Genomic DNA, 24,773 nt, shown 5'->3' on the forward strand with positions numbered 1-24,773 from the left:
GAAATTATACTTAACTGAATAATCAGTTAAAGTAGAAATCCAATGAATTTTCACACATGTAGATCTCCGTTTCTCGAGGTCACCAAGTACTGTCGATACGAAAAAAAGAAAACAATCAGTTTTACCTGGCTCGAGCGGTATGACATTTAATGCCACAAAAGCATTAACAAAAATATCATATCGATCATCTTACATTTACATTTGAAATTAGTTTTGCTGTTGTTTTTTATCTAGAGCAAGTGCGAAGTGAGGAAGCACATTCAACATCCAACGATCTTGCCGGTCACAGTCTCTCGTGTTGATAAATAAGTATTGCATGGTTATGGTTATGGTTCTTAGAAGACGCGTATGTCCAAGGCAGCATAATGATAGCAATAAACATAATCAATAAAAACAAAGGTGATGTAATGTAATGTGTAATGTAAGATAATACTGTACACTGTTGGTATAATTGACTGTAAATAATGGCACATTTGACCTCTGCCCTTGCAGTGTGAGTTGTGTGTGTGTGTAGACGTGTGACGGGGCAACAAACTTTGTGCGAATCAGGTGAGCAGAGGATCAATCAGAAAGTGTGTGTGTGTGTGTGTGGGGTATTTCAGATATACACAGGAGGTGTTCAATTGATCCTCATGCTATAGAGTAGGGGATTTCCCACAGCGGCCAGTCAACAACCAAGTCTATTTAACATCAAAAACAAAATCACCAACAAAGCAACCTTTGTGGACAAAAACATCACCAACAGAGCAGCCTTCGAGATCATTTCACTGGGGTTAACATCAGGCAGGTACCATCTGTTTTTTTAGACTTAGGGTTATAATTAGACCTACAACACCTCCAAAAGGCTCACCAGTGGTGTTTGGTGTTGTCTAACATTGAGATAAGATATAAGACGGAGTTGTTTAAAGGTGAGAAAGTAAACGATGACGCCACTAAAGAGGGGAAAGGTGATGGAGAGTTTGCAGATCCTTTTATCTAAAGCGAAACAATTTCACAACAATCTGCTGTCACAGGGCTAACGCTGTCCCTCCACTGAGTCCCGCTGAGGAGATTGAAGAGACACGTAACATTTGCCCTTTCCATAAGGCACTGTGTCATCCTTTTTTATTTTTTATTTATCCTTTATTTTACCACGTGAGTCCCATCTCTTTTTCATTTGTCAAGGGAGCCCTGGGCCCGCAAATTTGTAAAAATAAACTTAAGAACGACAACAGAAAAAATATACAATAATGAGACATAACAAACAGAATGGTATACAACTAGATGTACCGCATAGCGGTACAAAATATGACCGCCGCTCAGTCCTGTACATCCGTTCCGCGAAAATAAATCACACTTCAATTTGTCTCCATATTTTACTCCATCCCCCACTCTTGAAACTTTTGTGTATGCTTGTTTGGCATGCCTGAGTGTGTGTGTGCGGCTGCACAGAAAGTAGCCTACTGGTGCTGAAAAGGTGAATCGATTGTAGAATAGCCAAAGAAGATGTAGCATTGTTATAAAACCTTTAAAATCTCTAAACAATCACAAGTAGGGCAGTTCATCACAGTTCATCCATTGCAACTGGATTGATGAAAGGTCACTTACACCTGTAGGCTACATTGTATTTGGGAAAAGCAAAAGGTATCAGCATAATGTTATTTATTTATTTATTTATTTTTTTTATGTATTTGTAAACAAAAACATCTCACATCTCACAACACATTTTTGGATGGATGGATTTTTTGTGAATGTTTCTTCTTCTACATAAGATTTTAGTCATCTTTAGTTCATGTAATACTTTATTTTCAATGCACAAATTAAGTAACAGTAGTCTGAAACGTTATTGTTAATGCACAAATTAAGTAACAGTAGCCTAGTCTGAAACGAAATGCTGTTTTACATCTAACCAGTGGTGCAAATAACTGACATGTCCAAATGGGCCTTGATGAAATGCGTCGCTAGACTGTTCATAAACATTTTAACGGGCCAAAGTTGAAGAGCTTTTGTCCGTTATTGTTCGTGCAAATATAGGCTGATTCATGTTCCCTTGCATTGTGTAACTGAGGTCCATGGCTAGTCTGGCTTTCATCAGACCAAGCTCAATCTTTTAAGAAATCAAAAAATAAATAGAGGGCAGATCAGGCTGGGTTCACCCAGCCTAGTCCATAGGCACCCGATATTGTTTAATTTTCCGATTGAGATATACACGCTCTGGCTATTCTAAATGCAAAAATGCATCAGGGAGTTATGACAAAAGCGGTAACTAACAAACTAGATCCTAATAGAAAGCTGTTAGCTTCCCTAAGCTACAGGTAGGATTATAAGGTAGGCCTATTTACAACATAAATTGTCAATAGGCTATGCTGGCGACAGAAATAAAATCTCCTTTGAAACCAATGGCTTACGCCTTACAGTATCAAGCGGGACTTAAACTGTCATATCGCATGAAAAGTTGTAATAACATTCACGCAGCTCTCCATGAGTCAAGGAAAGCGTGAATGAAGTAGCCACTTCTAAATGGGACCCACTACACAGTAGCTTAAGGTGTTTTGCTAAAGCAGCCATAATGAAATGAAGGTGTCATTGTTTGGATACTTCACACACACGTGCTTTTTAATTTCACAGACTACAACTACCAAGCTGTAATCAAAGCACATCGATTCCCCTCTCACACCCTGCACGCACTTAAAAACAAAATAAACAGGCGTCTCAGTCTCACGCATGTATAGGCAAAACTGTATCAGACCGTGTAACGTTGGTAAATCTTCCATTGCACAGAATGATTTTGTAGCACGTGCAATAAATGACAATCGAAAGATACAAACAGTGCTGCTATACATTTGGCAGGTATAACCGCATTTATAGTTTTCTACAAATGCAATAAATCAAATGCCTCCATCACTCAACCAACGCTAACGGTAACATTACCTAGGTCCTTATTGATATTACAAGATTAACGCATTGCCTGCAATAAAACCAAGCATGTCCGATAAACATCCTCAGATTTATTTCGGCTTCAAGAAGAAATGGGAATTACACTTCATGTGAACATCGTCCTATCCTTATTAGATGTTCGCTGCGGTAAATTACAGTCCTTGTATGAAGCGTCCATTGTTTTCCAACCCACTTTTAACTTCCAACAAAATTACGCCTCACTGCAACGTCATGCCATCTAGTGGACAAGCGACTACTTCTCCGCCAATACTGAAAATGCAGCCATGATGATGATGATGAATATTTATTTTGGCTTTCTTTTAATCCTACTGAATTTGTAATTATGTATCGGCCGTTCTAATACCGATAGTATGTGGGTGCCTGTGTGTGTGCATGTGTATATGTGTGCACCGCCATTTACAGGCCAATGAGTGTACAGTCACTAAATGTACACATAACCTAATTTTTTAGACCCCCCCATGGATGAAATTCTCTGAAACTTGGCATACCCCTCGAGAATGCCAGGTCAATCATACACATAAAATTTGGTGCAGTTCTGAACATCTTAACTGAAGATAGGGCGATTAAAGCAGAATAATATTGCATTTTCATTTTTTACCGGGGGGGGGGGTGCAAATCACAAATGAGTGATTATGAGCCAGGTTGATGTGGGCCCTTGAGACCAACATACCATAAAAGATTCTTCATCCTCAGTGCCACGGTTCAGGTAGTTATTTAGGAAAAAATTGTTTTTTTTGCGGTTCAGGGGCCCAGCATGGGGGGGGGGCCCAGCATGGGGTGAAATTTTTCCGTAAAAGTCTAGTGGGGCTACATACCCACCAAATTTCATGTACCCCGGTGGTTCGGTGTCCCGGGTATCAATGACCAAAAATTCAGGGAGTAGATGACGGGAAAAATTCATGAATTGTGTGCATGTGTGCGTGTACAAATTTATGTTTATGTGTGTGGGTGTGTGTGTGTGTATGTATGCGTGCTTGTGTGTTTGCCTGCGTATGTGTGTTTGTGCATGTGCATGCATGCATGCATACATATGTCTACTGTGTGAGTATGTGTCATACATTATGATTACTGTAAATGTATGTGTGTGCGTGTGTATCTGTTTATGCACATGTGTGCACATGGAATGGGTTAACATGACCCCTGGAGGCAAACATACGGAAAAAAAATTGGTCATCCTAGGCCCTACAGTTCTCAAGATATTCACAGAGAACTGTGTCTGCCCTACCCTCCTTCGGGGGGGTCCAGTCCAGCGTGGGGGGCTACAGATCAAAGCGAAGAATAGCGGTTCCATGCTATCCATGTGGGGTTACATGCCCACCAAGTTTTTGTGTACCCGGTCTTTCAGTGTCCGGGAATCCTTGTTGGTGTGCGTCACTAAATGTACACATAAATTATTTTATTGTAAGGCCCCCCCATGAACGAAAGTACACAAAACTTGGCATGCATTTGGAGGGTGTCATAATGATCCTACACTTTTAATTTCGTGCAGTTTTGACCTTGTCAGCCAGAGATATTGTGATGAAAACACCTAATTTTTTGCTTTTTATTTTTAACTAGGTGGCTATACATGAAATAAGTGGTAATGGGATGGGTTGACATGCCCCTTAAGACCAACATACATAAAAAGGTGGACCTCCTAGCCCCCTACGGTTCTCGAGATATTCACAGAAAACTGTCTCCGGCCACCTACAGGCCAGTTGGTGTATAGTAACATAAATTAATTTATTGTGTGGCCCCCCATGAACGGAATTCAACAAAACTTGGCGTGCATACAGAGGGTGTCATAATGATCCTACACTTCCAATTTCGTGCAGTTTTGACTATGTTAGGTCACAGATACCTTCAATTACAACACCTCATTTTTACTTTTTTTGTGTTTAACTAGGTGGCGCTATACATGAAATGAGTGGTTATGGAATGGGTTGACATGGCCCCTTGAGATCAACATACAAAAAAAAAAGGTCCTCCTAAACCCTACGGTTTTCGAGATATTCACAGAAAACTGTGTCTGCCCTACCCTCCTTTCGGGGGGTCCAGTCCAGCGGGGGGGCTACAGATCAAAACGAAAAACGATGGTTCCATGCTATCCATGTGGGGTTACATGCCCACCAAGTTTCGTGTACCCCGGTCTTTCAGTGTCCCGGGAATCATTGTGGAAATTTGGCCATGCGAAAAAAAAAAAAAAAAAAAAATCTGACTAAACCTATATGACCGCCCGCCGTTTGCGGGCGGTCATAATAATGACAAGACCGGACAAACAGAATGGCATCTTACATTTACATTTGAATTAATTAATTTTGCTGTTGTTTTTTTATCTAGACCAAGTGCTAAGTGACGAACCACATTCAACATCCAACTATCTTGCCGGTCACAGTCTCTCGTGTTGATAAATAAGTATTGCATTGTTATGGGTATGTCCAAGGCAACATAATGATAGCAATAAACATAATCAATAAAAACAAAGGTGATGTAATGTTTAATGATACTACTTTTGCCGTTGCCTTTGCTCTTGCCGTGTGAGTTGTGTGTGTGTGTGTAGACGTGTGACGGGGCACCAAACTTTGTGTGAATCAGGTGAGCAGAGGACCAATCAGAAAGTACCAGTACATACACACACACACCCCTACACCTGTAGGACACAGACGTGATACATATAATCTTCAAACACATACAAGAATACAAGGATTGTATCTGTCACATACATAGAGATACTATGTAGTGTAGTGTAATAGCATTTAGCTGCTCCTGTGCAAAAGTAGCACTAGCTATTGATAAGTATAAAGAGGAAAGATTAATAAGAATGGAATAAATAGATTGAGAGAGAAGGGGGTAAAAAGTGCAGTGTGGCAAGTCCATGTAATGTATTTAGAGTGTTGTATATGTATTCAGGATGCGGATGGCAAGTCCATGTAATGTATTTAGAGTCTTGTACTGTATGTGTTCAGGGTGTGGATGGCAAGTCCATGTACTGTATTTAGAGTGTTGTATATGTATTCAGGATCAGATGGCAAGTCCATGTAATGTATTTAGAGTGTTTTATACAGTATGTGTTCAGGGTGCGGATGGCAAGTCCATGTAATGTATTTAGAGTGTTTTATATGTATTCAGGATGCGGATGGCTTGAGGAAAGAAACTCCTCAGTCTCTGCTTTATGCCTGTGAGCATTTGACCTCTGTCCTTGCAGTGTGTGTGTGTGTGTACAGGCCTGTCAGTCAGCATCCTGACGGCAGGAGCAGAAGCAACAACAACACCTTTGACAGAAGAAATGTGTCTCGGAGATTGCAGAGCTGTCGGCTCACCAGGGCGCTTGAACAAAGACCACAGAACCACACACAGCCTGATTGTGTGTGTGTGTGTGTGTGTGTGTGTGTGTGTGTGTGTGTATGTATGTGTGTGTGTGTGTGTATGTATGTAGACGTGTAGACGTGTGATGGGGCTCCAAACTTTGTGCAAATCAGGTGAGCAGAGGACCAATGTATTCAGGGTGCGGATGTCTTGAGGAAAGAAACTCCTCCTTAGTCTCTCAGTTTTAGCCCTGTGAGTACAGAGACGTCTGCCTGACCTCAGTGGTTTGAACAGTCTATGGTCAGGATGTAAAGTGTCCTTTAAAATATATTTCTGGCCCTTGTTCGTATTCTTTTTGTGTATATATCCAGCAGGGTAGGGAGAGGTGCTCTTTTTTTTTAGATCAACTGTTGATTGACATAAACGGAGGGGGGGGGCAATAATAACATGAAATGATAAAATGATACGTGATATATAAAAGCATACACCTAATCGTGTTAAAAAGAAGAGATTAAAAATGCAAAATGATAAAACAGATAGTGAGAGGTGCTCTGAAGGTGTGTTCGGCAGAACCACTCTCTGTAGGGCACTGCAGTCACGGGCTGTACAGGTTCCATACAGGTGATGGTGCTACCTGTTAGAACACACTCTACTGCTGAAGAGTAGAAGGCCTTCAAGATGGATGTTGACACTTTGAATCTATAGCTGACGTAGGAAGTACAGTCTTTGTCTGGATTTCTTTAGAGTGTGCTGGATGTTAGTGGTCCATGTGAAGACCTCAGTGGTACACACACACACACACACACACACATATACCTCAACAACCCAAGCACACACATAAAGTTGATCTGTGACACACGGTTTGTGGACACACACACACACACACACACACACACTTGAACTTTGCATCACTGCCTGCACTTTTCTGCTTCTGACGCGGCTCCAAACTTTGTGCGAATCAGGTGAGCAGTGGACCAATCAGAAAGCACCAACGTATGTACACACACACACACATACACACACACACAGATACATACACACACACCTGCAGTATCTGAACTACAGCAGTACACACTGCAGCACACCAACACACAAAACATACATGCAGTGAGTGCACACATACACACACACTCACCTGAACCACAGACACAGCACACACACACTCACCTGAACCATAGACACAGCACACACACACTCACCTGAACCACAGAGACCGCACACACACAATAAAACAAACAAAGCTGTGCAGACATGCACACACCCAGCTGTTGACTGACACCACACATACACATGCACACATGAACATACACATACACATACACATGCACATACACATACACTTACAGATGCACATACACTTACACATAGACACACACACATACACACACACACCTGAACTTTGTATCATGGCTTGCATCATCAGCTTCTGGGTTAGAGGTCAATGCTTATCACCCCGGCCTTTCATCTTAGTTGCCGGTATCACTGCTGAATATCTTCCATTTATGCTTGTGCGCTCATTCAAAGATAAATATCAGATTTGATCTAATTTAGTTGTAATACTTCCCATCTGATGCAGCTTAAGTGAATGCTGTATAGACACATTACTACCTTGCTTAAGTAGGACAGAAAGCTGTGAATCTGGAGAAAACAAATAAAAACAAAGACCCAAGAAGGAAAGACGCATCACCAGCCCTGTGTTCGGAACTTCCACCCGTTCGCTACAATTGTGCACCATGTCATGGAAACAAACATAGCGATCAGGTATATCTGGGATCAATGACCCGATCTGGGAATTTAAACATCAGGTTTGGTGACATTGATAAACTTAAGCATCTAAGGTTGGCAACCTTCCAAATTGTGCGGGACATCCCGTATTTTGAGTGATTTTGATTTCCCCATTCCCGATTTCCAATCACAGCTTATCGGCCTTGTTAACTCGTCAATAGTAGTGTCCAGTGCCGCCGCTACCACGCGCATCTCACACTGTGCGTGCTGTTGTCCTTTATTTATATATATATATAATTAAGTCTGTTGTCACTGGTGAATGTAAACATCAGGTGTGGTGACATTTTAATTTAGCATGACTTTTGGTGTTATTGGTGAATTAAAGTGGGATTGGTGATCTCAGATTTAGTCACATTAGTGAATTTAAGATTCTGGGCCCAGTTGTTCATAAAGTTTAATCTGGAACAGAATTATCCGGATTTGGAAATCCCATGTTTTTACAATCCAGGATCAGATAATCCATGTTTCTTTTATGCCTGTTTTTCAAAGCAATTGAGGATTGGATCCACCTGATCCAGATACAACCTTTTCAGGATTACGAAATCCGGATTACCTCTATTTCTAAATGGAACTATATCACCATGTATCCTAGTGGCTATGTAAGGAACAACAGTTAGAATAGGTGGTAGCTTTGATTGTGTAATCTAAAGAGACCAAAAACACCACAATAAAATAATACAAACACCCCCTTCCATTATCAGACCCCTCATCTTATCCATGACAAATAAAAAAAATACAAACAATCATAATTCGTATCCTATTATCCTCCTATAATCCTCCCTTCTGTTGGGATCAGGGTAATTCTAATGTTTTGGATCAAATTTATCCCAATCCAACTCAAAAGTTTTGAGCAACAAAATCCAGATGAAAACCAAAATTAGATTATGTGATCCAATCCGATTTCAGTATCCTTTTTTTTCCTTTGAACAACCCATTTTCAAGATTTGATCCAATTTGATCCAAAATCCGATCAGATTTCTTTTGAACAACTGAGCCCAGGTTTAGTCAAATGTAAATTTGAACATTGATGTTAATTTTAATGCCACAGATGAATGAAGACCCAGTCAGGCAATGGTAGGAAATGTCAGGAAGGAGGAGTTTTATTTACAATGAAGTGCATCAAGGGAGAGACAGCACGACTTTGCATAGATCCACCAACTGCAATTAGACAAGGAATCAGGACATAAACTACTGATGAACGTAAAAATCACAAGTTCTGATTCCAATACTCCCAACATGTAGTGTGTATGAAATGGGGATGGTCACTGTTGAGAGTGTGGGCAGAAACAGAAACCTGTCTGATGCTGCTGAAGGACAATATGCGGACTCGCTTTCTCTATCTCTCCTTATTTGAATAGGATAACACGCTCAAGGACAACACCGGACGAGGTGCAACAGCCGTGTGTGTGTGTGTGTGTGTGTGTGTGTGTGTGTGTGTGTGTGTGTGTGTGTGTGTGTGTGTGTGTGTGTGTGTGTGTGCGTTTCCCAGAGTGTGAATTCAAGTGCACGCTCAAGTTGTCCCGCCCCCTTGGAGTTTGTCTGATGTGGTTTGATGTTGACGTATGCGTGGGAACCCCCTCCTTCTGTGTATAAATGAGCGAGTCCCTCTCTGCTCTGCCAAGGTAGGAATCAGGACCACAGATCTCTTTAAACGGTGCTCGCACACCACAGTCACAGCCAGATTTCTTTCATCTGTGCTCGCATAGAAATCTCACTTCAAACTTTTTCACTAAGACATCTATCTAGCTTCTAACTCACAAGATTCGACAACAGCTTGTGCTTAGTAACTCAAGACTGTGAGGTTTTAGTTCACCGATTTATTTAACGGCTTGTGTCAGTAAGCCATCTCAAGTAATACAGCAGGTATTCATAATAATACAGCAAAACTATTCATATTGTATATATCATATCGTAAACAAATGGTATTGTAACTAGTAAGGGCTCTTAGTTTACATAGCTCCAATCAGATTCATCCAGCTGGTCGTGTGAACTGACCCAGGGTCAGTAACTGGCCGTGAAATGCCCAGGAAGACTGTAACGTTGGCATGGTTGGCATCGTACCTCCTGCCACTGCTCAGTGCCCTGCTGTCTGCCCCAGCTGCCCACGCTGAGATACCAGGGGCAGCCGCTTTCTGCTTCTGGACCCGGACCCTGCAGGACGGGCGCACTCACCAGACGTTCCTACGCGGGCACCAGAGAGGGCAGCTGGTGCTGTACCACGCCTTGTGGGGACCCGACGGTCGGCCCCAGGAGTGTGTGACCAGCCGGGACTCCGCGGTTACCCACGGCTACCAGGCGGAATGCCAGGAGAGCCGGCCGGAGCTCTTCAGCCGGAGACCCCAGAGGAGCTTTCACACACCCTCGCTGTTCCAGCCAGGAGTGTGTGTGGACGCGGACGTGGACGCGGGTGTGGGGGACAGTGCACCGGTCAGACACACTCGGGACCTGCTGACCCAGCAGTATGCTCACACAAAAGGACCCAGACACGTCCGTGCGAAGAGAGGACTGATTATGATTCCTGGAACTCTCTGGTGTGGCACAGGCAACAGGGCGGCAAACTACAGCGACCTCGGTTAGTGCACACACACACACACACACACACACACACACACACACACACACACACAAATACTGATTGAATGACCAGTTGGTGTGTGTGTGTGTATGTTATACACTTGTGTGTTTAATCTATCCTTATTCTGCTGTGCATCTCACCTGTCTTTATACACCTCTGTGTTTAATCTATCCTTATTTCACTGTGCATCTCATCTGTCTTTAATCTGCTGTGAATATATCTGTATGTGGTCAGAGTCTGGTGTACTGACTCTCTTTGTGTGTGTGTGTGTGTGTGTGTGTGTGTGTGTGTGTGTGTGTTTTAGGTGCCTTTCCACAGACAGATGAGTGCTGTCGAGAACACGACCACTGCAAACACACCATCACCTCCTTCAGCATTGGCTACGGTGTCTTCAACAGAAACATCTTCACCTTATCTCACTGCGACTGTGATAACAGGTACACCAACCCTCAGCCCACTCTCTCTCACACACACACACACACAGAGGCTTGTGCTTCAGTTAAACCTGTGCCATCACAATCATCTAGCCTGCTAGTAAACAGTGAATTGAAGCAATGAAAGTTGTAGATGACCTAACAAATGGCAGTAGGTCACAATGGAAGTTTTAAAATGTGCTGAGGTTCTGGAATGTTCTGTCAGGTTCAAACAGTGCCTGCAGCGGGCGGAAGACCCTATGGGTTTCGTAGTGGGCTACGGCTACTTCAACCTGCTCAAGATGAGATGCTTCGAGTGGTCAATGCAGATGGAGTGCACGGAGCGCGCCTGGTGGGGCAGGTAACAGCTTCATATTCATTTCTGAGGCAACACATTTTCCAATATTTAAAACTGACTGGCTCATTCAATCTGGCTCATTCAATCTGATCATCCCCCACTGTAATTGGCAGCCCCCACCTCAAGCTAGTGTGTGGTGAGCGTTCTGGCGCATAATGGCTGCCGTGCATCACCCAGGTGGGTGCTACACATTGGTGGTGGTTACTAGTGAGGTCCCCCCATCCATGTGCTGTAAAGCGACCTTGGGTACCATGAAAGGCACTATATAAGTCGAAGGTATTATTATTATTATTACTATTTCAAGCAGAAAAGAGGCACACACATGGATACCATAATTTGGTCCATATTGTTAAGCAATATAACTTACTGGAGAGTACTTTGTGTGTGTGTGTGTGTGTGTGTGTGTGTGTGTGTGTGTGTGTGTGTGTGTGTGCACTCTACCTCAGTGGTGTGTTGCCAAAAAGCTGGGGCAGGTATTTTGAGCTCTCTCTTTCTCTCTCTCTCTCTCTCCCTCTCCCTCTCTCTTTCTCTCTCTCCCTATCTCCCTCTCTCTTTCTCTCCCTCTCCCTCTCTCTTTCTCTCTCTCCCTATCTCCCTCTCTCTTTCTCTCTCTCTCTCTCTCTCTCCCTCTCAAAGTCAAAGTCAAAGTCAAAGTCAGCTTTATTGTCAATTTCTTCACATGTTCCAGACATACAAAGAGATCGAAATTACGTTTCTCACTATCCCACGGTGAAGACAAGACATATTTTACCAATTTAAGTCCACAGACAAACATAACATTCAAGTAAACAAAAAAGTAAGTAAATAAGTAAATAAGAGGGCACATATAATAATGAAAAAATAAGAGCAGCAAAATTTGGTTGAAATTGTGCATAGACAGTCAATAAAATATTAGTGCAAAGTCAGGCCAATAAAAGGCTTGGGTAGTTCTGTTTGACCTAAGTAATAAAGAAAGTGGCATAGTGGTGCAAGTTATGTAAGAGCAGCAGAAGTGTTGTGTTTTCAGGACACAACACCAAGTTGTAAAGTGTACAAGTGTGCAAGTGTTCAAGTGTGCAAGTGGAGTAGTGCAGGCTGCCATTGTGGGTCCAATGTCCAGGATGTTATGTAGCTGAGGGGGTGGGGGGGAGAGGAGGAGAGAGTTCAACATCCTTACAGCTTGGTGTATGAAGCTGTTGGTGAGTCTGGTAGTGGGGGCGCAGGCTTCTGTACCTCTTCCCAGAGGGCAGTAGATCAAACAGATTGTGAGCTGGGTGACTTGCATCACTCACAATTTTGGTCGCCAGGGTGAGGTGGGTGGTGTAAATGTCCTTCAGGGAGGGGAGTGAAGCACCAATGATCCTTCCAGCTGTGTTCACTATGCTGCAGGGCTTTCCTGTTGTATTCAGTGCAGCTTCCGCCCACACAGCGATACAGCTGGAGAGGATGCTCTCAATGGTGCCTCGGTAGAATGTGGTCATGATGGCTGGTGGAGCACTTGCTCGCCTGAGTTTCCAAGAGGAAGTACAGGCGGGCTGAGCTCTTCGCCAGTGATGCAGTGTTGGTGGTCAGGAGAGGTCTTCACTGATGTGCACCCCAGGAATTTGGTGCTGCTCGCTCTCTCCACCACAGCACCGTCGATGGTCAGTGGCAGGTGTTGGGTGTGACCTCTCCGGAAGTCAACAACAATCTCTTTGGTCTTGCTGACAGCAGGAGGTTGTTGTCCCTGCACCACGTGGTCAGATGGTCGACCTCCAACCTGTATTGAGTCTCGTCGCCCTTGGTGATGAGACCCACCAGAGTTGTGTCGTCAGCAAATTTCACTATGTGATTGTTGCTGTAGGTTGCAGTGCAGTCATGCGTCAGCAGGGTGAAGAGCAGCGGACTGAGCACGCAGCCTTGGGGGGCCCCTGTGCTCAGTGTGATGCTGCTTGAGGTATCTCTCTCTTGCGTACCAGTGTTTTCTGGAAACACTGTTCAGATCAGCTGAACCCAAACTGCTGAGTGTCGTTGGATTGTTACGTGTTGTTTACACCTGCTGGGGGGATAGAGAGATGACATTACTGCAGCTCACACACTTGCTGGGGGGATAGAGAGATGACATTACTGCAGCTCACACGGGCATTCTGTGTTTTTCTTTGGTAGGTGTCTGTCGACTGGCCTGGTTCCTTATGCTGAAGTGCAAGAGCCCACAGATTACAACTCTACTCTTACAGAAAACGCCACACTGCCATACTCAAACCAAATTACCAAACTCTATTCAGAAATGACTACCAAACCAGACTCAGACCCAACTACCAAACCAGATTCAGACCCAACTACCAAACCAGATTCAGACCCAACTACCAAACCAGATTCAGAACATACTAAACCAGATTCTGAACTTACTACCAAACCAGATTCTGAACATACTACCAAACCAGATTCAGATCATACTACCAACCCAGATTCAGCTCCAACTACCAAACCAGACTCAGATCTAACTACCAAACCAGATTCAGACCATACTACCAAACCAGCCTCAGATCTAACTACCAAACCAGATTCAGACCTGACAACCAAACCCAATCAAGACCGGTCATCTGAACTCAACCTCACCATAACACCACAGCCCATCATGCCCACTATCAACCTCCCTGACACAAGAACTGACGCCTCAGATGCTAGAACCGACCTCCTGAACAACAGAACCGATGTCTTTGACCACACAGCCGATCTCCGGGGATCCACAGCCAGAAGCAGCCTCCTGCTCCCCACCACCACTGCTGCTGCGCCCACACCATCAGGTGGGTAGCACACAACCAACCCTCCCTCCTCAGTCCACCCCCAGCCGCAAGCGGCAACGGCAAACGTAACTCAACACTCAGACCATAATAAGTTTTATCTTGTTCCTAAGCAACACAAACGGTTTGTCAACTGAATACGCTCGTGTTGCGCTTTGAAAGTTGAACCAAGTTCAACGCTCAGCTTGTTCACCGTTCTGCTGCCGAACCATAGAGAACAATAGGAAACCTGCTGCTTGCCGCTGGCTAATGTGATCCCCGCCTTAAAGACCCACTCCGACAAAAAGCTACTTTTGAAGGTTCAAAAGTCCAGCTGATGTTTTTAATGTGTTACAACACATATCATGAGGGAAATAAGCAGTAAACACCATGGCAAGTATTTGTGGTTTAGATGGGCACTGCGCTATTTGATGCTTTAGAATAACGAATCAGAACAGCCCGTCATTGTTGCAGAACACCAGATGGAACCCAATCCTGACGTCCACCTCCAGTGGACCAGAGACACCCCAGCTCTCCCTATATGGAGTCCACCCTTAAAGGAACACGCCAACATTAGCCAAATTAGCTTATTTGCTGTAAGGCAAAGCACTGCTGCTTGGGCGGAGTGATTTGCACGCAGCACCTGAAAAGCTCCTGTTTTACTTCTGCAAATCCCAAGTAGCAGTGCTTTGCCTGAATGAAAATATAGTTCCAAGTATGTTTATGCTTAGAAAATCTCTGTGTCTTAAAAGTCATAACATGTAAATAGGAAAATGTTGGAGTTCTTTTGTCCCTTTTGGGACCTAATTGGCTAGGCTAACGTCAAACTGAGTTACTGCATGCAAAGAAACGAGAAGGGTATGTATCATCTTATCTATGACAAATAAGCTCATTTCCCAAAATGTTGGCATGTTCCTTTAAAGGTGCCCCCCTCTGTAGTCCACTCTTAAAGGGACTATGTGGAAGATGCTCTACCTTCTGGCCACATTTAACACCGGGCGACACATAAACTCTTTCTTTCTGAGGTGGGAGTTTACGCCTCTGCATCTGAGAGACCTGATATGCCTTGCCAACTCTGTGTCTCATGGTAGATCTGTCCTAAACTCTATTAAACTCTCTCATTTCAACTCGCCTGTTTCTTCTGCGTAGTCACTTCTCAGTCTGTTTTCCATGCCAGATCAAACAAACCAGCTTCATACAAACCAACCCACCCAAGAACTGTTTGGACTATATTTGTGCTAAATTTGTTCTCTGTCCAAAGGTCATTTTCTTGTGTGGTCTGTGTCAAGTAAGTCCACTTTATGTGTGTGTGTGTGTGTGTGTGTGTGTGTGTATGAATTGTGTGTATAACGTGTGTGTATCTTTGTCTGTTTGTGTGATTGCAGGTCCTCTGCGTGTGTGTGGTGTGTATAAGCTCCTGGATGGCTGTAGACTACAGGTGCCACCTCTGCAGGAGGTCTTTGGTCTGAAGAACACAGAGTTACGCACACTCCATCACTGCAACTGCACCAAAAGGTGAGACACACACACACACACATACATACATATCCAACAACACATAAGCACACACACACACACACACATACAGTACATACATACATACATATGCAACAACAACACATAAGCACACACACACACATACACACACGCACACACACATACACACACGCACATACACACACACACACACACACACACACTCACTCACAAACTCAAAAACGTTCACACAGCAAACGGTTTCTATTGCTGCATTTCTACCAGAGGTGATACACATGCATACATACAATTACAATCCCATAGATTCTGTTGCTTATCGGCTGTGTGTGTGGGGGTGTGCACATGCAGGTGTGTGCATGCATGCATGTGTTAAGTTGTGTGTGTGCATGTTCAGGTATGTGCATGCATGTGTGTGTTAAAATGTGTGTGTGTGTGTGTGTGTGTGTGTGTTCATGTGTCCAGGTTAGCAGAGCACATGCCAGTGCTGGAGGCTGCTGGGCTGCACACCCTGATGTTGGACTTTGTGTCAGAGTCTTGCTTCATCCTTGCACACACACAGAGCAATGATGCGCCACAGAGCAGGTCAGTGTGTGAAAGTTGAACTCAAACTATGAACTCGCCGCACCCACATTGAATCAGCACACACACACACACACAATGATGGCAGTGCCCTCTGGTGGCCAGCTCAAACTGCATTCTCTATAAGCTGTCAGTACCACCACAACACACACACACACACACACACACACACCAATGCATAGCCTGCACACTCCCTATATGTATTTGTTGTTGTCGTCGTTGTTTTTGTATGACTCAGGGGCGGATTATGAACTTTCGGTCCCCTGGGCCCAGATGTATTAAGGGCCCCCACTTATTGTCGTATATGTGTTTATTTGTTATTTTATGTGTTTATTTTATGTGTTAATTTGTTTGATGTGATTTCCTGTATTCTGGTGCATTTTGGGGATGGCCAATACTAAATTCAATCAGATTCATAGCCTACATCCTGATTTGTTGATATTGAGGCAATGATTCCATGCAAAGGCTTGGGCTTCAGGGCCCCCTGACCCCTTGGGCCCCTGGGCCTGGGCCCGGTAGGCCTGTGCAGTAATCCATCCCTGGTATGACTCCAAACCTGCAACTAACAGCTCTTTCCATGCTCAACAGTGCTGTACTGCTGCAAATGCCATTCTTCCAGCCAAGGCTAGGATGGGACAAGCATCCAGCAGGCCGGCGCCACCCACTGGACAGACCTCGCAAATTCAGCCAGAGTAAACGGGCAAAGAGGAAAGACTTGGGGGTCAGGCTGTACCGTAAATGCCTGAGAATGCATTCCCGGCTTCAGAAGCCAAAGCGGCATTGAACTTGCAGAATAACTGCTACATGAGTCACCTGCGAAGATCAGTTTAGCACAGAGCTCTCAGACACAAACGTTTCAGACTTTTTCCTCTGTGCTGTGCACAACCTATCAGCTGGGTGTGTTTGACTACTTGTGGGTCACACTGAGGAGTCATGAGATAGGACACATTCTGCTACAATCTTGCATACTGTTGCTTAAACCTTAATCGTGTATTGTATATTGTTGTATATAATTGTAAATACGATACTGAGCGTATTGAATATTTGGAATGCCACTCAAGCTATTCGGCATAATGTCATCTGAATGTTGTATGGTATGAAAGTTACAAATCTGCAAGTGTAAATATTATTTAATAAAAGTTATTTTGACTGACTGACCACTGTGTTCACTGCGGTTTCTACACTGAGAGGTCAACGGGTGACCAGCAGAAATTGGAACAGACATCCAGCCTAGCCTATAGACGCTTCTGTGAAGACGTGACCGAAGCCGGGGGTTTAGTGCGGGGCGAGTTCAGGGTGCGGGCCGGGTAGCCAGCGGCAGGGGCGCAGACCCAGTCAGTTTCATAATGTTCTTGGGATTAGCACTACGGTAGTATAGCTGCCCTCGGTGAATCCAGCGGTAGCCAATAAAGATATGCTGGCTGAACACTACAGAAGGCAGGAAGAGACGCAGGCAGCGGGCTGTGGAGAGGGTTGAGGTCGGTAACTCTACTCCGCTGTGATGTCAGCAGCGGTAATGCGCGCTGGAGCTCCGCTGGAGCCACAGCAGAACCGCCTCTACCGGGAGAAAATCCGCTACAAGCCCAAATGCCAGAAAAAAACGGAGATTTGACAACATGGCGTACTTTCTGTGGAATAACTTTTCTTAAGACGTAACGAATAATTGTGCATCGCGACGAAGCCGAATATCGGGGACGTTGGCAGAACTTTAATTTGACCTTTTGAAATAGATTTTTCATCTTTTTGTAAATACTTCTATCATGGGATGAAAGTTTCGAGTTGTCGCAGACCGTTGAAGTAGGACAGGATGGAGAAACAAGGATCTCGAAAAGAAAAGGTAACGGATACTCCGTGTAATATGAGAGTGTAGTGTCGTGTAACTTTTAAACGCGAATATCTTTGTGAGAACGAACTACTACCGTCATCCAGAATGCAGCCTTTCCTGTTTTGTCGAGTCTCCCCCGAAAATATGCGATCGCAAACCATTGTATTCGCTATAGCCACTGTGTGCTGTGCTGTGCCTCGCATTTGTGCAGATGAAAAGGTAAACACTTAAAGCAGTCCCTTGCATCTGGAATAAGTCCGACCTTTGTCTTTGTCTAGCTAAACTGCGTAAAGTCTGGAACACATATTACATTTAACAGGGGCTGCAGCTATGCAAATATAGCACACTTAGAGACGGCTGTTAATTATGTCAACAATAACAATAACAATAACTCTCATCTCGCTCATCTCCGCCTGTCTTACTGTTGTTTGTTTTGACAGTGAGTGAAAGCAACCGCTAAGACAGAGAGGACCAGGTAAAGGCTGCGCCGTAAGGCCTCGTTGAGTATTTAACCCTTTATATCCTCCTGACGGGGCTCCCAAAGTCCTGGGGAAACAATAAGAACAGGGCAAAGCGCACACAAACCCACCCTATCATAGAGTGGTTTGCATTACATGACAGCTTCTGAATACTTTGTGAATATGACCCATAACAGGCAGAGTACTAGATAAGCGTGTGTGTGTGTGTGTGAAATGTTGGGTGACCTCGGCATTTGAGGGGCCAATGGCAAAATGCATCAAGAGCATTGCACACATACTACTCTCTCTTTCTCTCTCACACACACACACACACACACACACACACACACACACACACACACACACTCACAGTCTGACCAGCATGCTGGTCAGTAAAACCTGTGAAAATAGGTCTGTGTGTGTGTGTGTGTCAGGTTGTTGATTGTACAGGAGACCTCTCTCAGACTGGGGAATGGCGTATCATAAGGTCAGAGGTGCTGCCCAGCAGTGATGTAGTCTACCGTAAGAATCACCATCTCAGTATACCTACTTGAAATAGGCAAGGACACATATTAACATTTGGGGTTGATCACCGTATACCCACTACAGCTAACTACACTGCACCACTACTGCCCAGTCATGACAGAGGGCCCACAGAGTCAACAATGTGCAAAAATATAAAAGAGCAAAGGTTACATTTCCAACAAAAAAACCCTCCCTTCTCATGCAAAGCCACAAAAGCTGGGGGTTTCAAAGAAAAAATGTCTGGAATTTTTATTTAGGAAAAGGCCAAGCACAACCTTCTTGCTGTCCTTTCATAAAATGTCCGTAAGTGTTTATATATGTGCATAATCCATGTCCGTAAGTGTTTATATATGTGCAAGTAAGTGTAAGTGTTTATATATGTGCATAATCCTGGCTTTGTAGCAGATACAGTAGCCCTGAACGAGCCACAAGCCGTACCAGCCAATCAACACACTGCTTGGGGATTGGGCAAAGGATGGATGTATTTTGATTGGCTGTTCAGATCCACAATCTGCATCCTTTCACTGCAATCAGCGACTCTACATGTAATACCAGACTGGTCATTATGGTGGCATTAGCCCGGAGAGGTCAGAGGCATGCCAACGGACACTAGTGATTAGGTGGGGCAATAAAGCCAGGTCCTGGTAGGGTGGCCCCATATTAAAATGAGATTAAGGTGAAACTCAATCCCCAGGGGGATTAGAATGGGGCAGACGACCCCATAATGAACAGGGTGTGCATAATCATCATTTACTTAATTATAGACCCTTTCAAGAGAGTTCCATTATCAGCATCGAAGTTGGCCCCACAAGGCTTCCGTTTTAACATTCCATATGTTATCTTAATGCAGAGGAAGTAGATTGGGAACCAAATAGAATGTTCAAGCATTGTTTTTGTTTTTATTGTTGAAAGGGTATGAGCATGGAATAGATCTCACAATGAATGGTGCGTGCATAATCGTCATTTACTTATTTAATGTGTGGATGGACATTTAACAGCCCTCATGATTAACTGCAGTTGAATATGAGGAGACCTGTGTGCATAATCATAACTGACTTATGTGGTTATGTGTGGACAGAGTCAGTTGAATATGAGAAGTGTTTGCTATGCAGCAAGCATAGTCATTATTGACTTGTTGAATCAGAAGTCAATAGACCTTTGCATGCGAACCAGGACTGGCTTTGTGTTGTGTGTATAGGCACATGCTTGACATGAGAGTTCAGCGTTTCCCACAGAATTGAATTCTATTTGTGGTGGTAGGTTTGCAGAATTAACTTGAATGCAACAATTGGCGCAGCGTGGTTATGATGCTAACCGGATTTAACCACAATTTAGTACAGCCTGGAAAATTATTGTGTTGTGGTCAATGGTTACATTGTGGTGGGCCGCCACAAATAAGTCAATGTATGGGAAACACTGGAGTTTACCTGAGCAGGACTGACTGAATAACGTGGGTAAAGATGATGATATAACAGGCCAGCACTTGTAGTGTGTTTAGTCGTGCTCTGAGGCCTGCAGTCTGTGGAAGGTGAGGAGTGTGTGTGTGTGCGTGTGTGTGTGTGTGTGTACCTGGTGGTGGGAATTGTCGGTGTGTGACAGGAGTTCTTATATCCCTGAATGATGTGTACATCACACATTGATGGTTCTTGGTGGAACACGGTTGATGTTACTGTTGTTGAGACAATTAGCAACCTACCCGATCTTTTGCTGGTTGTAGGTTAATGACTAGGCTCTGATGGCTGGTTGATTAGGCTCTGTTGGCTTGTTGAAATGGCCATCATACCATGAGTTCACAGGTTTCATCCGGCGTCAGGTCAGAAGGTCATGGAGGTGTTAAAGGTTATTGATATGCCAATGCTGGTGTCCTTTCTCCCACCTCTGGGACTTTAAGCTAGATAGATAGATAGATAGATACTTTATTGATCCCCAGGGGAAATTCAAGGTCTCAGCAGCAGCATACATACAACACAAACACATTCTTTAACAGCAGAAAGAGTAATTAAAGTATATAATATAAAAACACAACTAAGCAGTAAGGACAGTAGAAGATAAAGAATATGCTAAATATACTAAAATACAAATTATACTAACACTTAATACAATATATAAAAATATACTAAAATACAAATTACAAAAATACAAATTATGCTAACACTTAATCTAAATCAATTCTAAAAACAGTATCCACATATGTGGTGATTAATAAATCAGAGGCGCTTGCAATGAAGCAGTGCCAGAAACAGAAATATGGACTTTCATCAATGGCTGACATTCACAACAAAGTGGAAAGTCACACAGAATATTGAATAAAATGCCACAAAAGCATCCTAATTTATTGATTGAAAATATTAGTTTAAATGATAAGAAACATATTTCTGTGTTTTCACTGTCAGAAAGCCATGGACCACATTTCACCAGCTTGGACTGGCCATGTGTTAGACTAGAATTGTATATGTTTAATATGTGTGTGTTGTAGCGTGCTTTGAATGTGAACATATGTATGTTTTGTATGGAGCTGTGTGCATACATACTGCCTATGCTTGTGCCAATGGGAAAATCCTGTGAAATATAAACAGTTACAAGACCACAAACAGCTGCTTGAGGCATCCTAAGTAAACATAACATAATCCTGTGTCCAATAAAGCATGATGAATAAACTTTACATAACAGTTCAGCAAACACAAACACAGCAAGAACACGAAATCTCCAGGGGGCAGCCATCTTGAATCAAATACTTCACACGCTTTTATCAACATAACTATTCAAATTTAATTCACTGAACACAGAATCCTAGTCTTAATGGAAATAAGAACATAACCTGAAATGGATTTGGTAGGGGCCTTTAGGGATTACCGTAAGTAGCCACACTGACCGGGTTTGGGGAAACGGTCATATGTTTGGCTGCTCTGTGTTTCCTAATGTCCCAGCCAATAGGTGGCTACATGCCCTATGTTTGTGTAAAAAGGAAATAATAGAAATTGCATGCTTGGGTTGATATTGTTGATGAAGTCTACATGGACACATAGTATTTAGCCGCATAAATAATTATACAATTTTAGCACCAAGAAGACAACTGGCTAACCGCTAAGCTAACCTCTCAAAGTAGAGAGAAGGGTTCCGTTTGTGTGTGTGTGTGTGTGTGTGTGAGAGAGAGAGAGAGAGAGAGAAAGAGAGAGAAAGGTTTTTATTTTGCCTTCATAGATGCAACTTGGTGCTCTTGGTGAGTTGACAATGAGTCCAACTAACTTAAACCCTTATTATGGCTGCCCCAACACTCATGCACCAACTCATATGCACAAGACAGTGTAAGCTAGTAACAGAGACACTATAAAACAGAGACACTAGTAACTAGTCAGTCAAGTCAAGTCAAGTTTATTTATATAGCACATTTCATACACAGAGGTCATTCAATGTGCTTTACATAAACAAAACCAAACAATAATAACAAATAAAAGCATAGAAGGGCAATATAGTCAAAGAATAGTTAAAAGGTAAAGATCATAATAAAAAGAAAACATAAAACACAAGGTAACATCATTTAAAAATAAAGAATAATTAGTAAGCAAAAAAAAAGTAATAAAAGACAAAGAAGAATAATTATCAAGGCAGATTCAGAATTTGTAACTTGGCACAGTTAGCAGAAAGCATCTGAGAACAGTTTGGTCTTAAGTCTAGATTTATCTAGATTTTTATTGTCATCCGAAAGTTGGTTCCACAGCTGAGCCGCATAGCAGCTAAAAGCTGCTTCACCATGTTTAGTTCTAACTGTAGGTTTTACTAGCAGGTTTTTCACCTGGGACCTGAGAGGACGAGAAGGTGTGTACTACTGAAGCATGTCTGACAAGTATTTAGGTCCTGCTCCATTTACTGATTTATAAACAAGCAATAGTGCTTTAAAGTCAATTCTGTGACTTACTGGAAGCCAGTGCAAGGACTTAAGAATTGGAGTAATGTGGTCAGTTCTTTTAGTTTTTGTTAGAGTCCTAGCTGCTGCATTTTGTATCACCTGAAGCTGTTTAATAGTCTTTTTAGGAAGGCCTGTGAACAGTCCATTGCAGTAATCAACCCTGCTGGAGATAAATGCATGAATGAGTTTTTCTAAGTCATGTTTTGACATCAGCCCTCTGAGTTTGGCAATATTTTTGAGGTGGTAAAAAGCTGATTTAGTTATCGCTTTCATGTGGCTGTTGAAATTTAGATCACTGTCAATTAATACACCAAGTAACAACTAGTAACAGAGACGCTATAAAACAAACTCTTGTAACTAGTAACAGAGACATTATAAAACAGAGACACTATAAAACAGAGACACAAGGAACTAGTAAAAGAGACACTATAAAACAGAGACACTAGTAACAGAGACACTACTGTATAAAGCAGTGCCATTAGAGACAGCACAGACAGTGTACAGCAGTGCCGACATGTTTAGCCACCAGTAGAGACAGCCCACACTAACAGTCAGACAGTATAAACTAGCACTAGCAAAGACCAGTAAAGACTCTTAACTATCAACAGAGACGGTCCCACTGACAGAAACAGAATAAACAAATTAAGACAATATACACCAGCTGAGACAGTGTATAGCCTACTAGCATAGACGGTCCACACTAGCAGAGACAATATACACCAGCTGAGACAGTGTTTACTAGCATAGACAGTCCACAATAGCAGAGACAATATACACCAGCTGAGACAGTGTTTACTAGCATAGACAGTCCACACTAGCAGAGACAATATACACCAGCTGAGACAGTCCACACTAGCAGAGACAATATACACCAGCTGAGACAGTGTTTACTAGCATAGACAGTCCACAATAGCAGAGACAATATACACCAGCTGAGACAGTGTTTACTAGCATAGACAGTCCACACTAGCAGAGACAATATACACCAGCTGAGACAGTCCACACTAGCAGAGACAATATACACCAGCTGAGACAGTGTATACTAGCATAGACAGTCCACAGTAGCAGAGACAATATACACCAGCTGAGACAGTCCACACTAGCAGAGACAATATACACCAGCTGAGACAGTGTATACTAGCATAGACAGTCCACACTAGCAGAGACAATATACACCAGCTGAGACAGTGTATACTAGCATACGTAGACAGTCCACACTAGCAGAGACAATATACACCAGCTAAGACAGTCCACACTAGCAGAGACAATATACACCAGCTGAGACAGTGTATACTAGCATAGACAGTCCACACTAGCAGAGACAATATACACCAGCTAAGACAGTCCACACTAGCAGAGACAATATACACCAGCTGAGACAGTGTATACTAGCATAGACAGTCCACACTAGCAGAGACAATATACACCAGCTGAGACAGTCCACACTAGCAGAGACAATATAAGCCAGCTGAGACAGTGTATACTAGCATAGACAGTCCACACTAGCAGAGACAATATACACCAGCTGAGACAGTCCACACTAGCAGAGACAATATAAGCCAGCTGAGACAAGCATAGACAGGCTAAACCAGCTGAGAGCTCCTGAATAACTTCACACTCCATTCTCCATCACTCCAATCTCCACCTCTCTTTTCTCACTCTCCATCACTCCAATCTCCACCTCTCTTTTCTCACTCTCTCTGTTTCCCTGCATCTCTCTCTACCCTCTCTTTTTCTCTCCCCACCCTGTAAACTCTGTAGCTCTCTCTATCTTTTCTCTCTCTCTCTCTCTCTCTCTCTATCTATCTTTTTTTTATTCTTTTCATTTCCCACTCTTTCTTCATCTCTATTGTAAGTCCACAGCAGGTTCTATCCATTCTTTGTTCAG

At 43.1% G+C, this 24,773-nt stretch overlaps 2 protein-coding genes across 2 annotated transcripts in view; both read left to right on the forward strand.

Annotated features, from left to right (window-relative positions):
* The first annotated feature begins 9,641 nt into the window (after positions 1-9,641).
* Positions 9,642-17,324, forward strand: pla2g3 (phospholipase A2 group III). The gene is made up of 7 exons (XM_048259370.1): positions 9,642-10,579; positions 10,887-11,019; positions 11,222-11,356; positions 13,478-14,118; positions 15,480-15,609; positions 16,054-16,173; positions 16,759-17,324. The coding sequence occupies exons 1-7, from the start codon at positions 10,027-10,029 to the stop codon at positions 16,952-16,954; spliced, it is 1,908 nt and encodes a 635-aa protein (XP_048115327.1). The 5' UTR covers positions 9,642-10,026; the 3' UTR covers positions 16,955-17,324.
* A 373-nt stretch (positions 17,325-17,697) lies between these two features.
* Positions 17,698-24,773, forward strand: part of LOC125304856 (tetratricopeptide repeat protein 28-like) — a 51,611-nt gene continuing 44,535 nt past the window's right edge. The window contains 1 exon segment of the mRNA XM_048259369.1: positions 17,698-18,007. Coding sequence (XP_048115326.1) covers positions 17,978-18,007 — 30 coding nt within the window. The 5' untranslated portion in view covers positions 17,698-17,977.

This window comes from Alosa alosa, chromosome 12, assembly GCF_017589495.1.
Source record: "Alosa alosa isolate M-15738 ecotype Scorff River chromosome 12, AALO_Geno_1.1, whole genome shotgun sequence".
In the NCBI taxonomy this organism is placed as follows: domain Eukaryota; kingdom Metazoa; phylum Chordata; class Actinopteri; order Clupeiformes; family Clupeidae; genus Alosa; species Alosa alosa.

Excerpts from the sequence above, each read along its gene's own strand:
- pla2g3 (XM_048259370.1), top strand. The coding sequence starts at position 10,027 with ATGCCCAGGAAGACTGTAACGTTGGCATGGTTGGCATCGTACCTCCTG. Across the intron at positions 11,020-11,221 it reads CACTGCGACTGTGATAACAG|GTTCAAACAGTGCCTGCAGC; the intron begins GTACACCAACCC and ends ATGTTCTGTCAG. Across the intron at positions 11,357-13,477 it reads GAGCGCGCCTGGTGGGGCAG|GTGTCTGTCGACTGGCCTGG; the intron begins GTAACAGCTTCA and ends TTTCTTTGGTAG.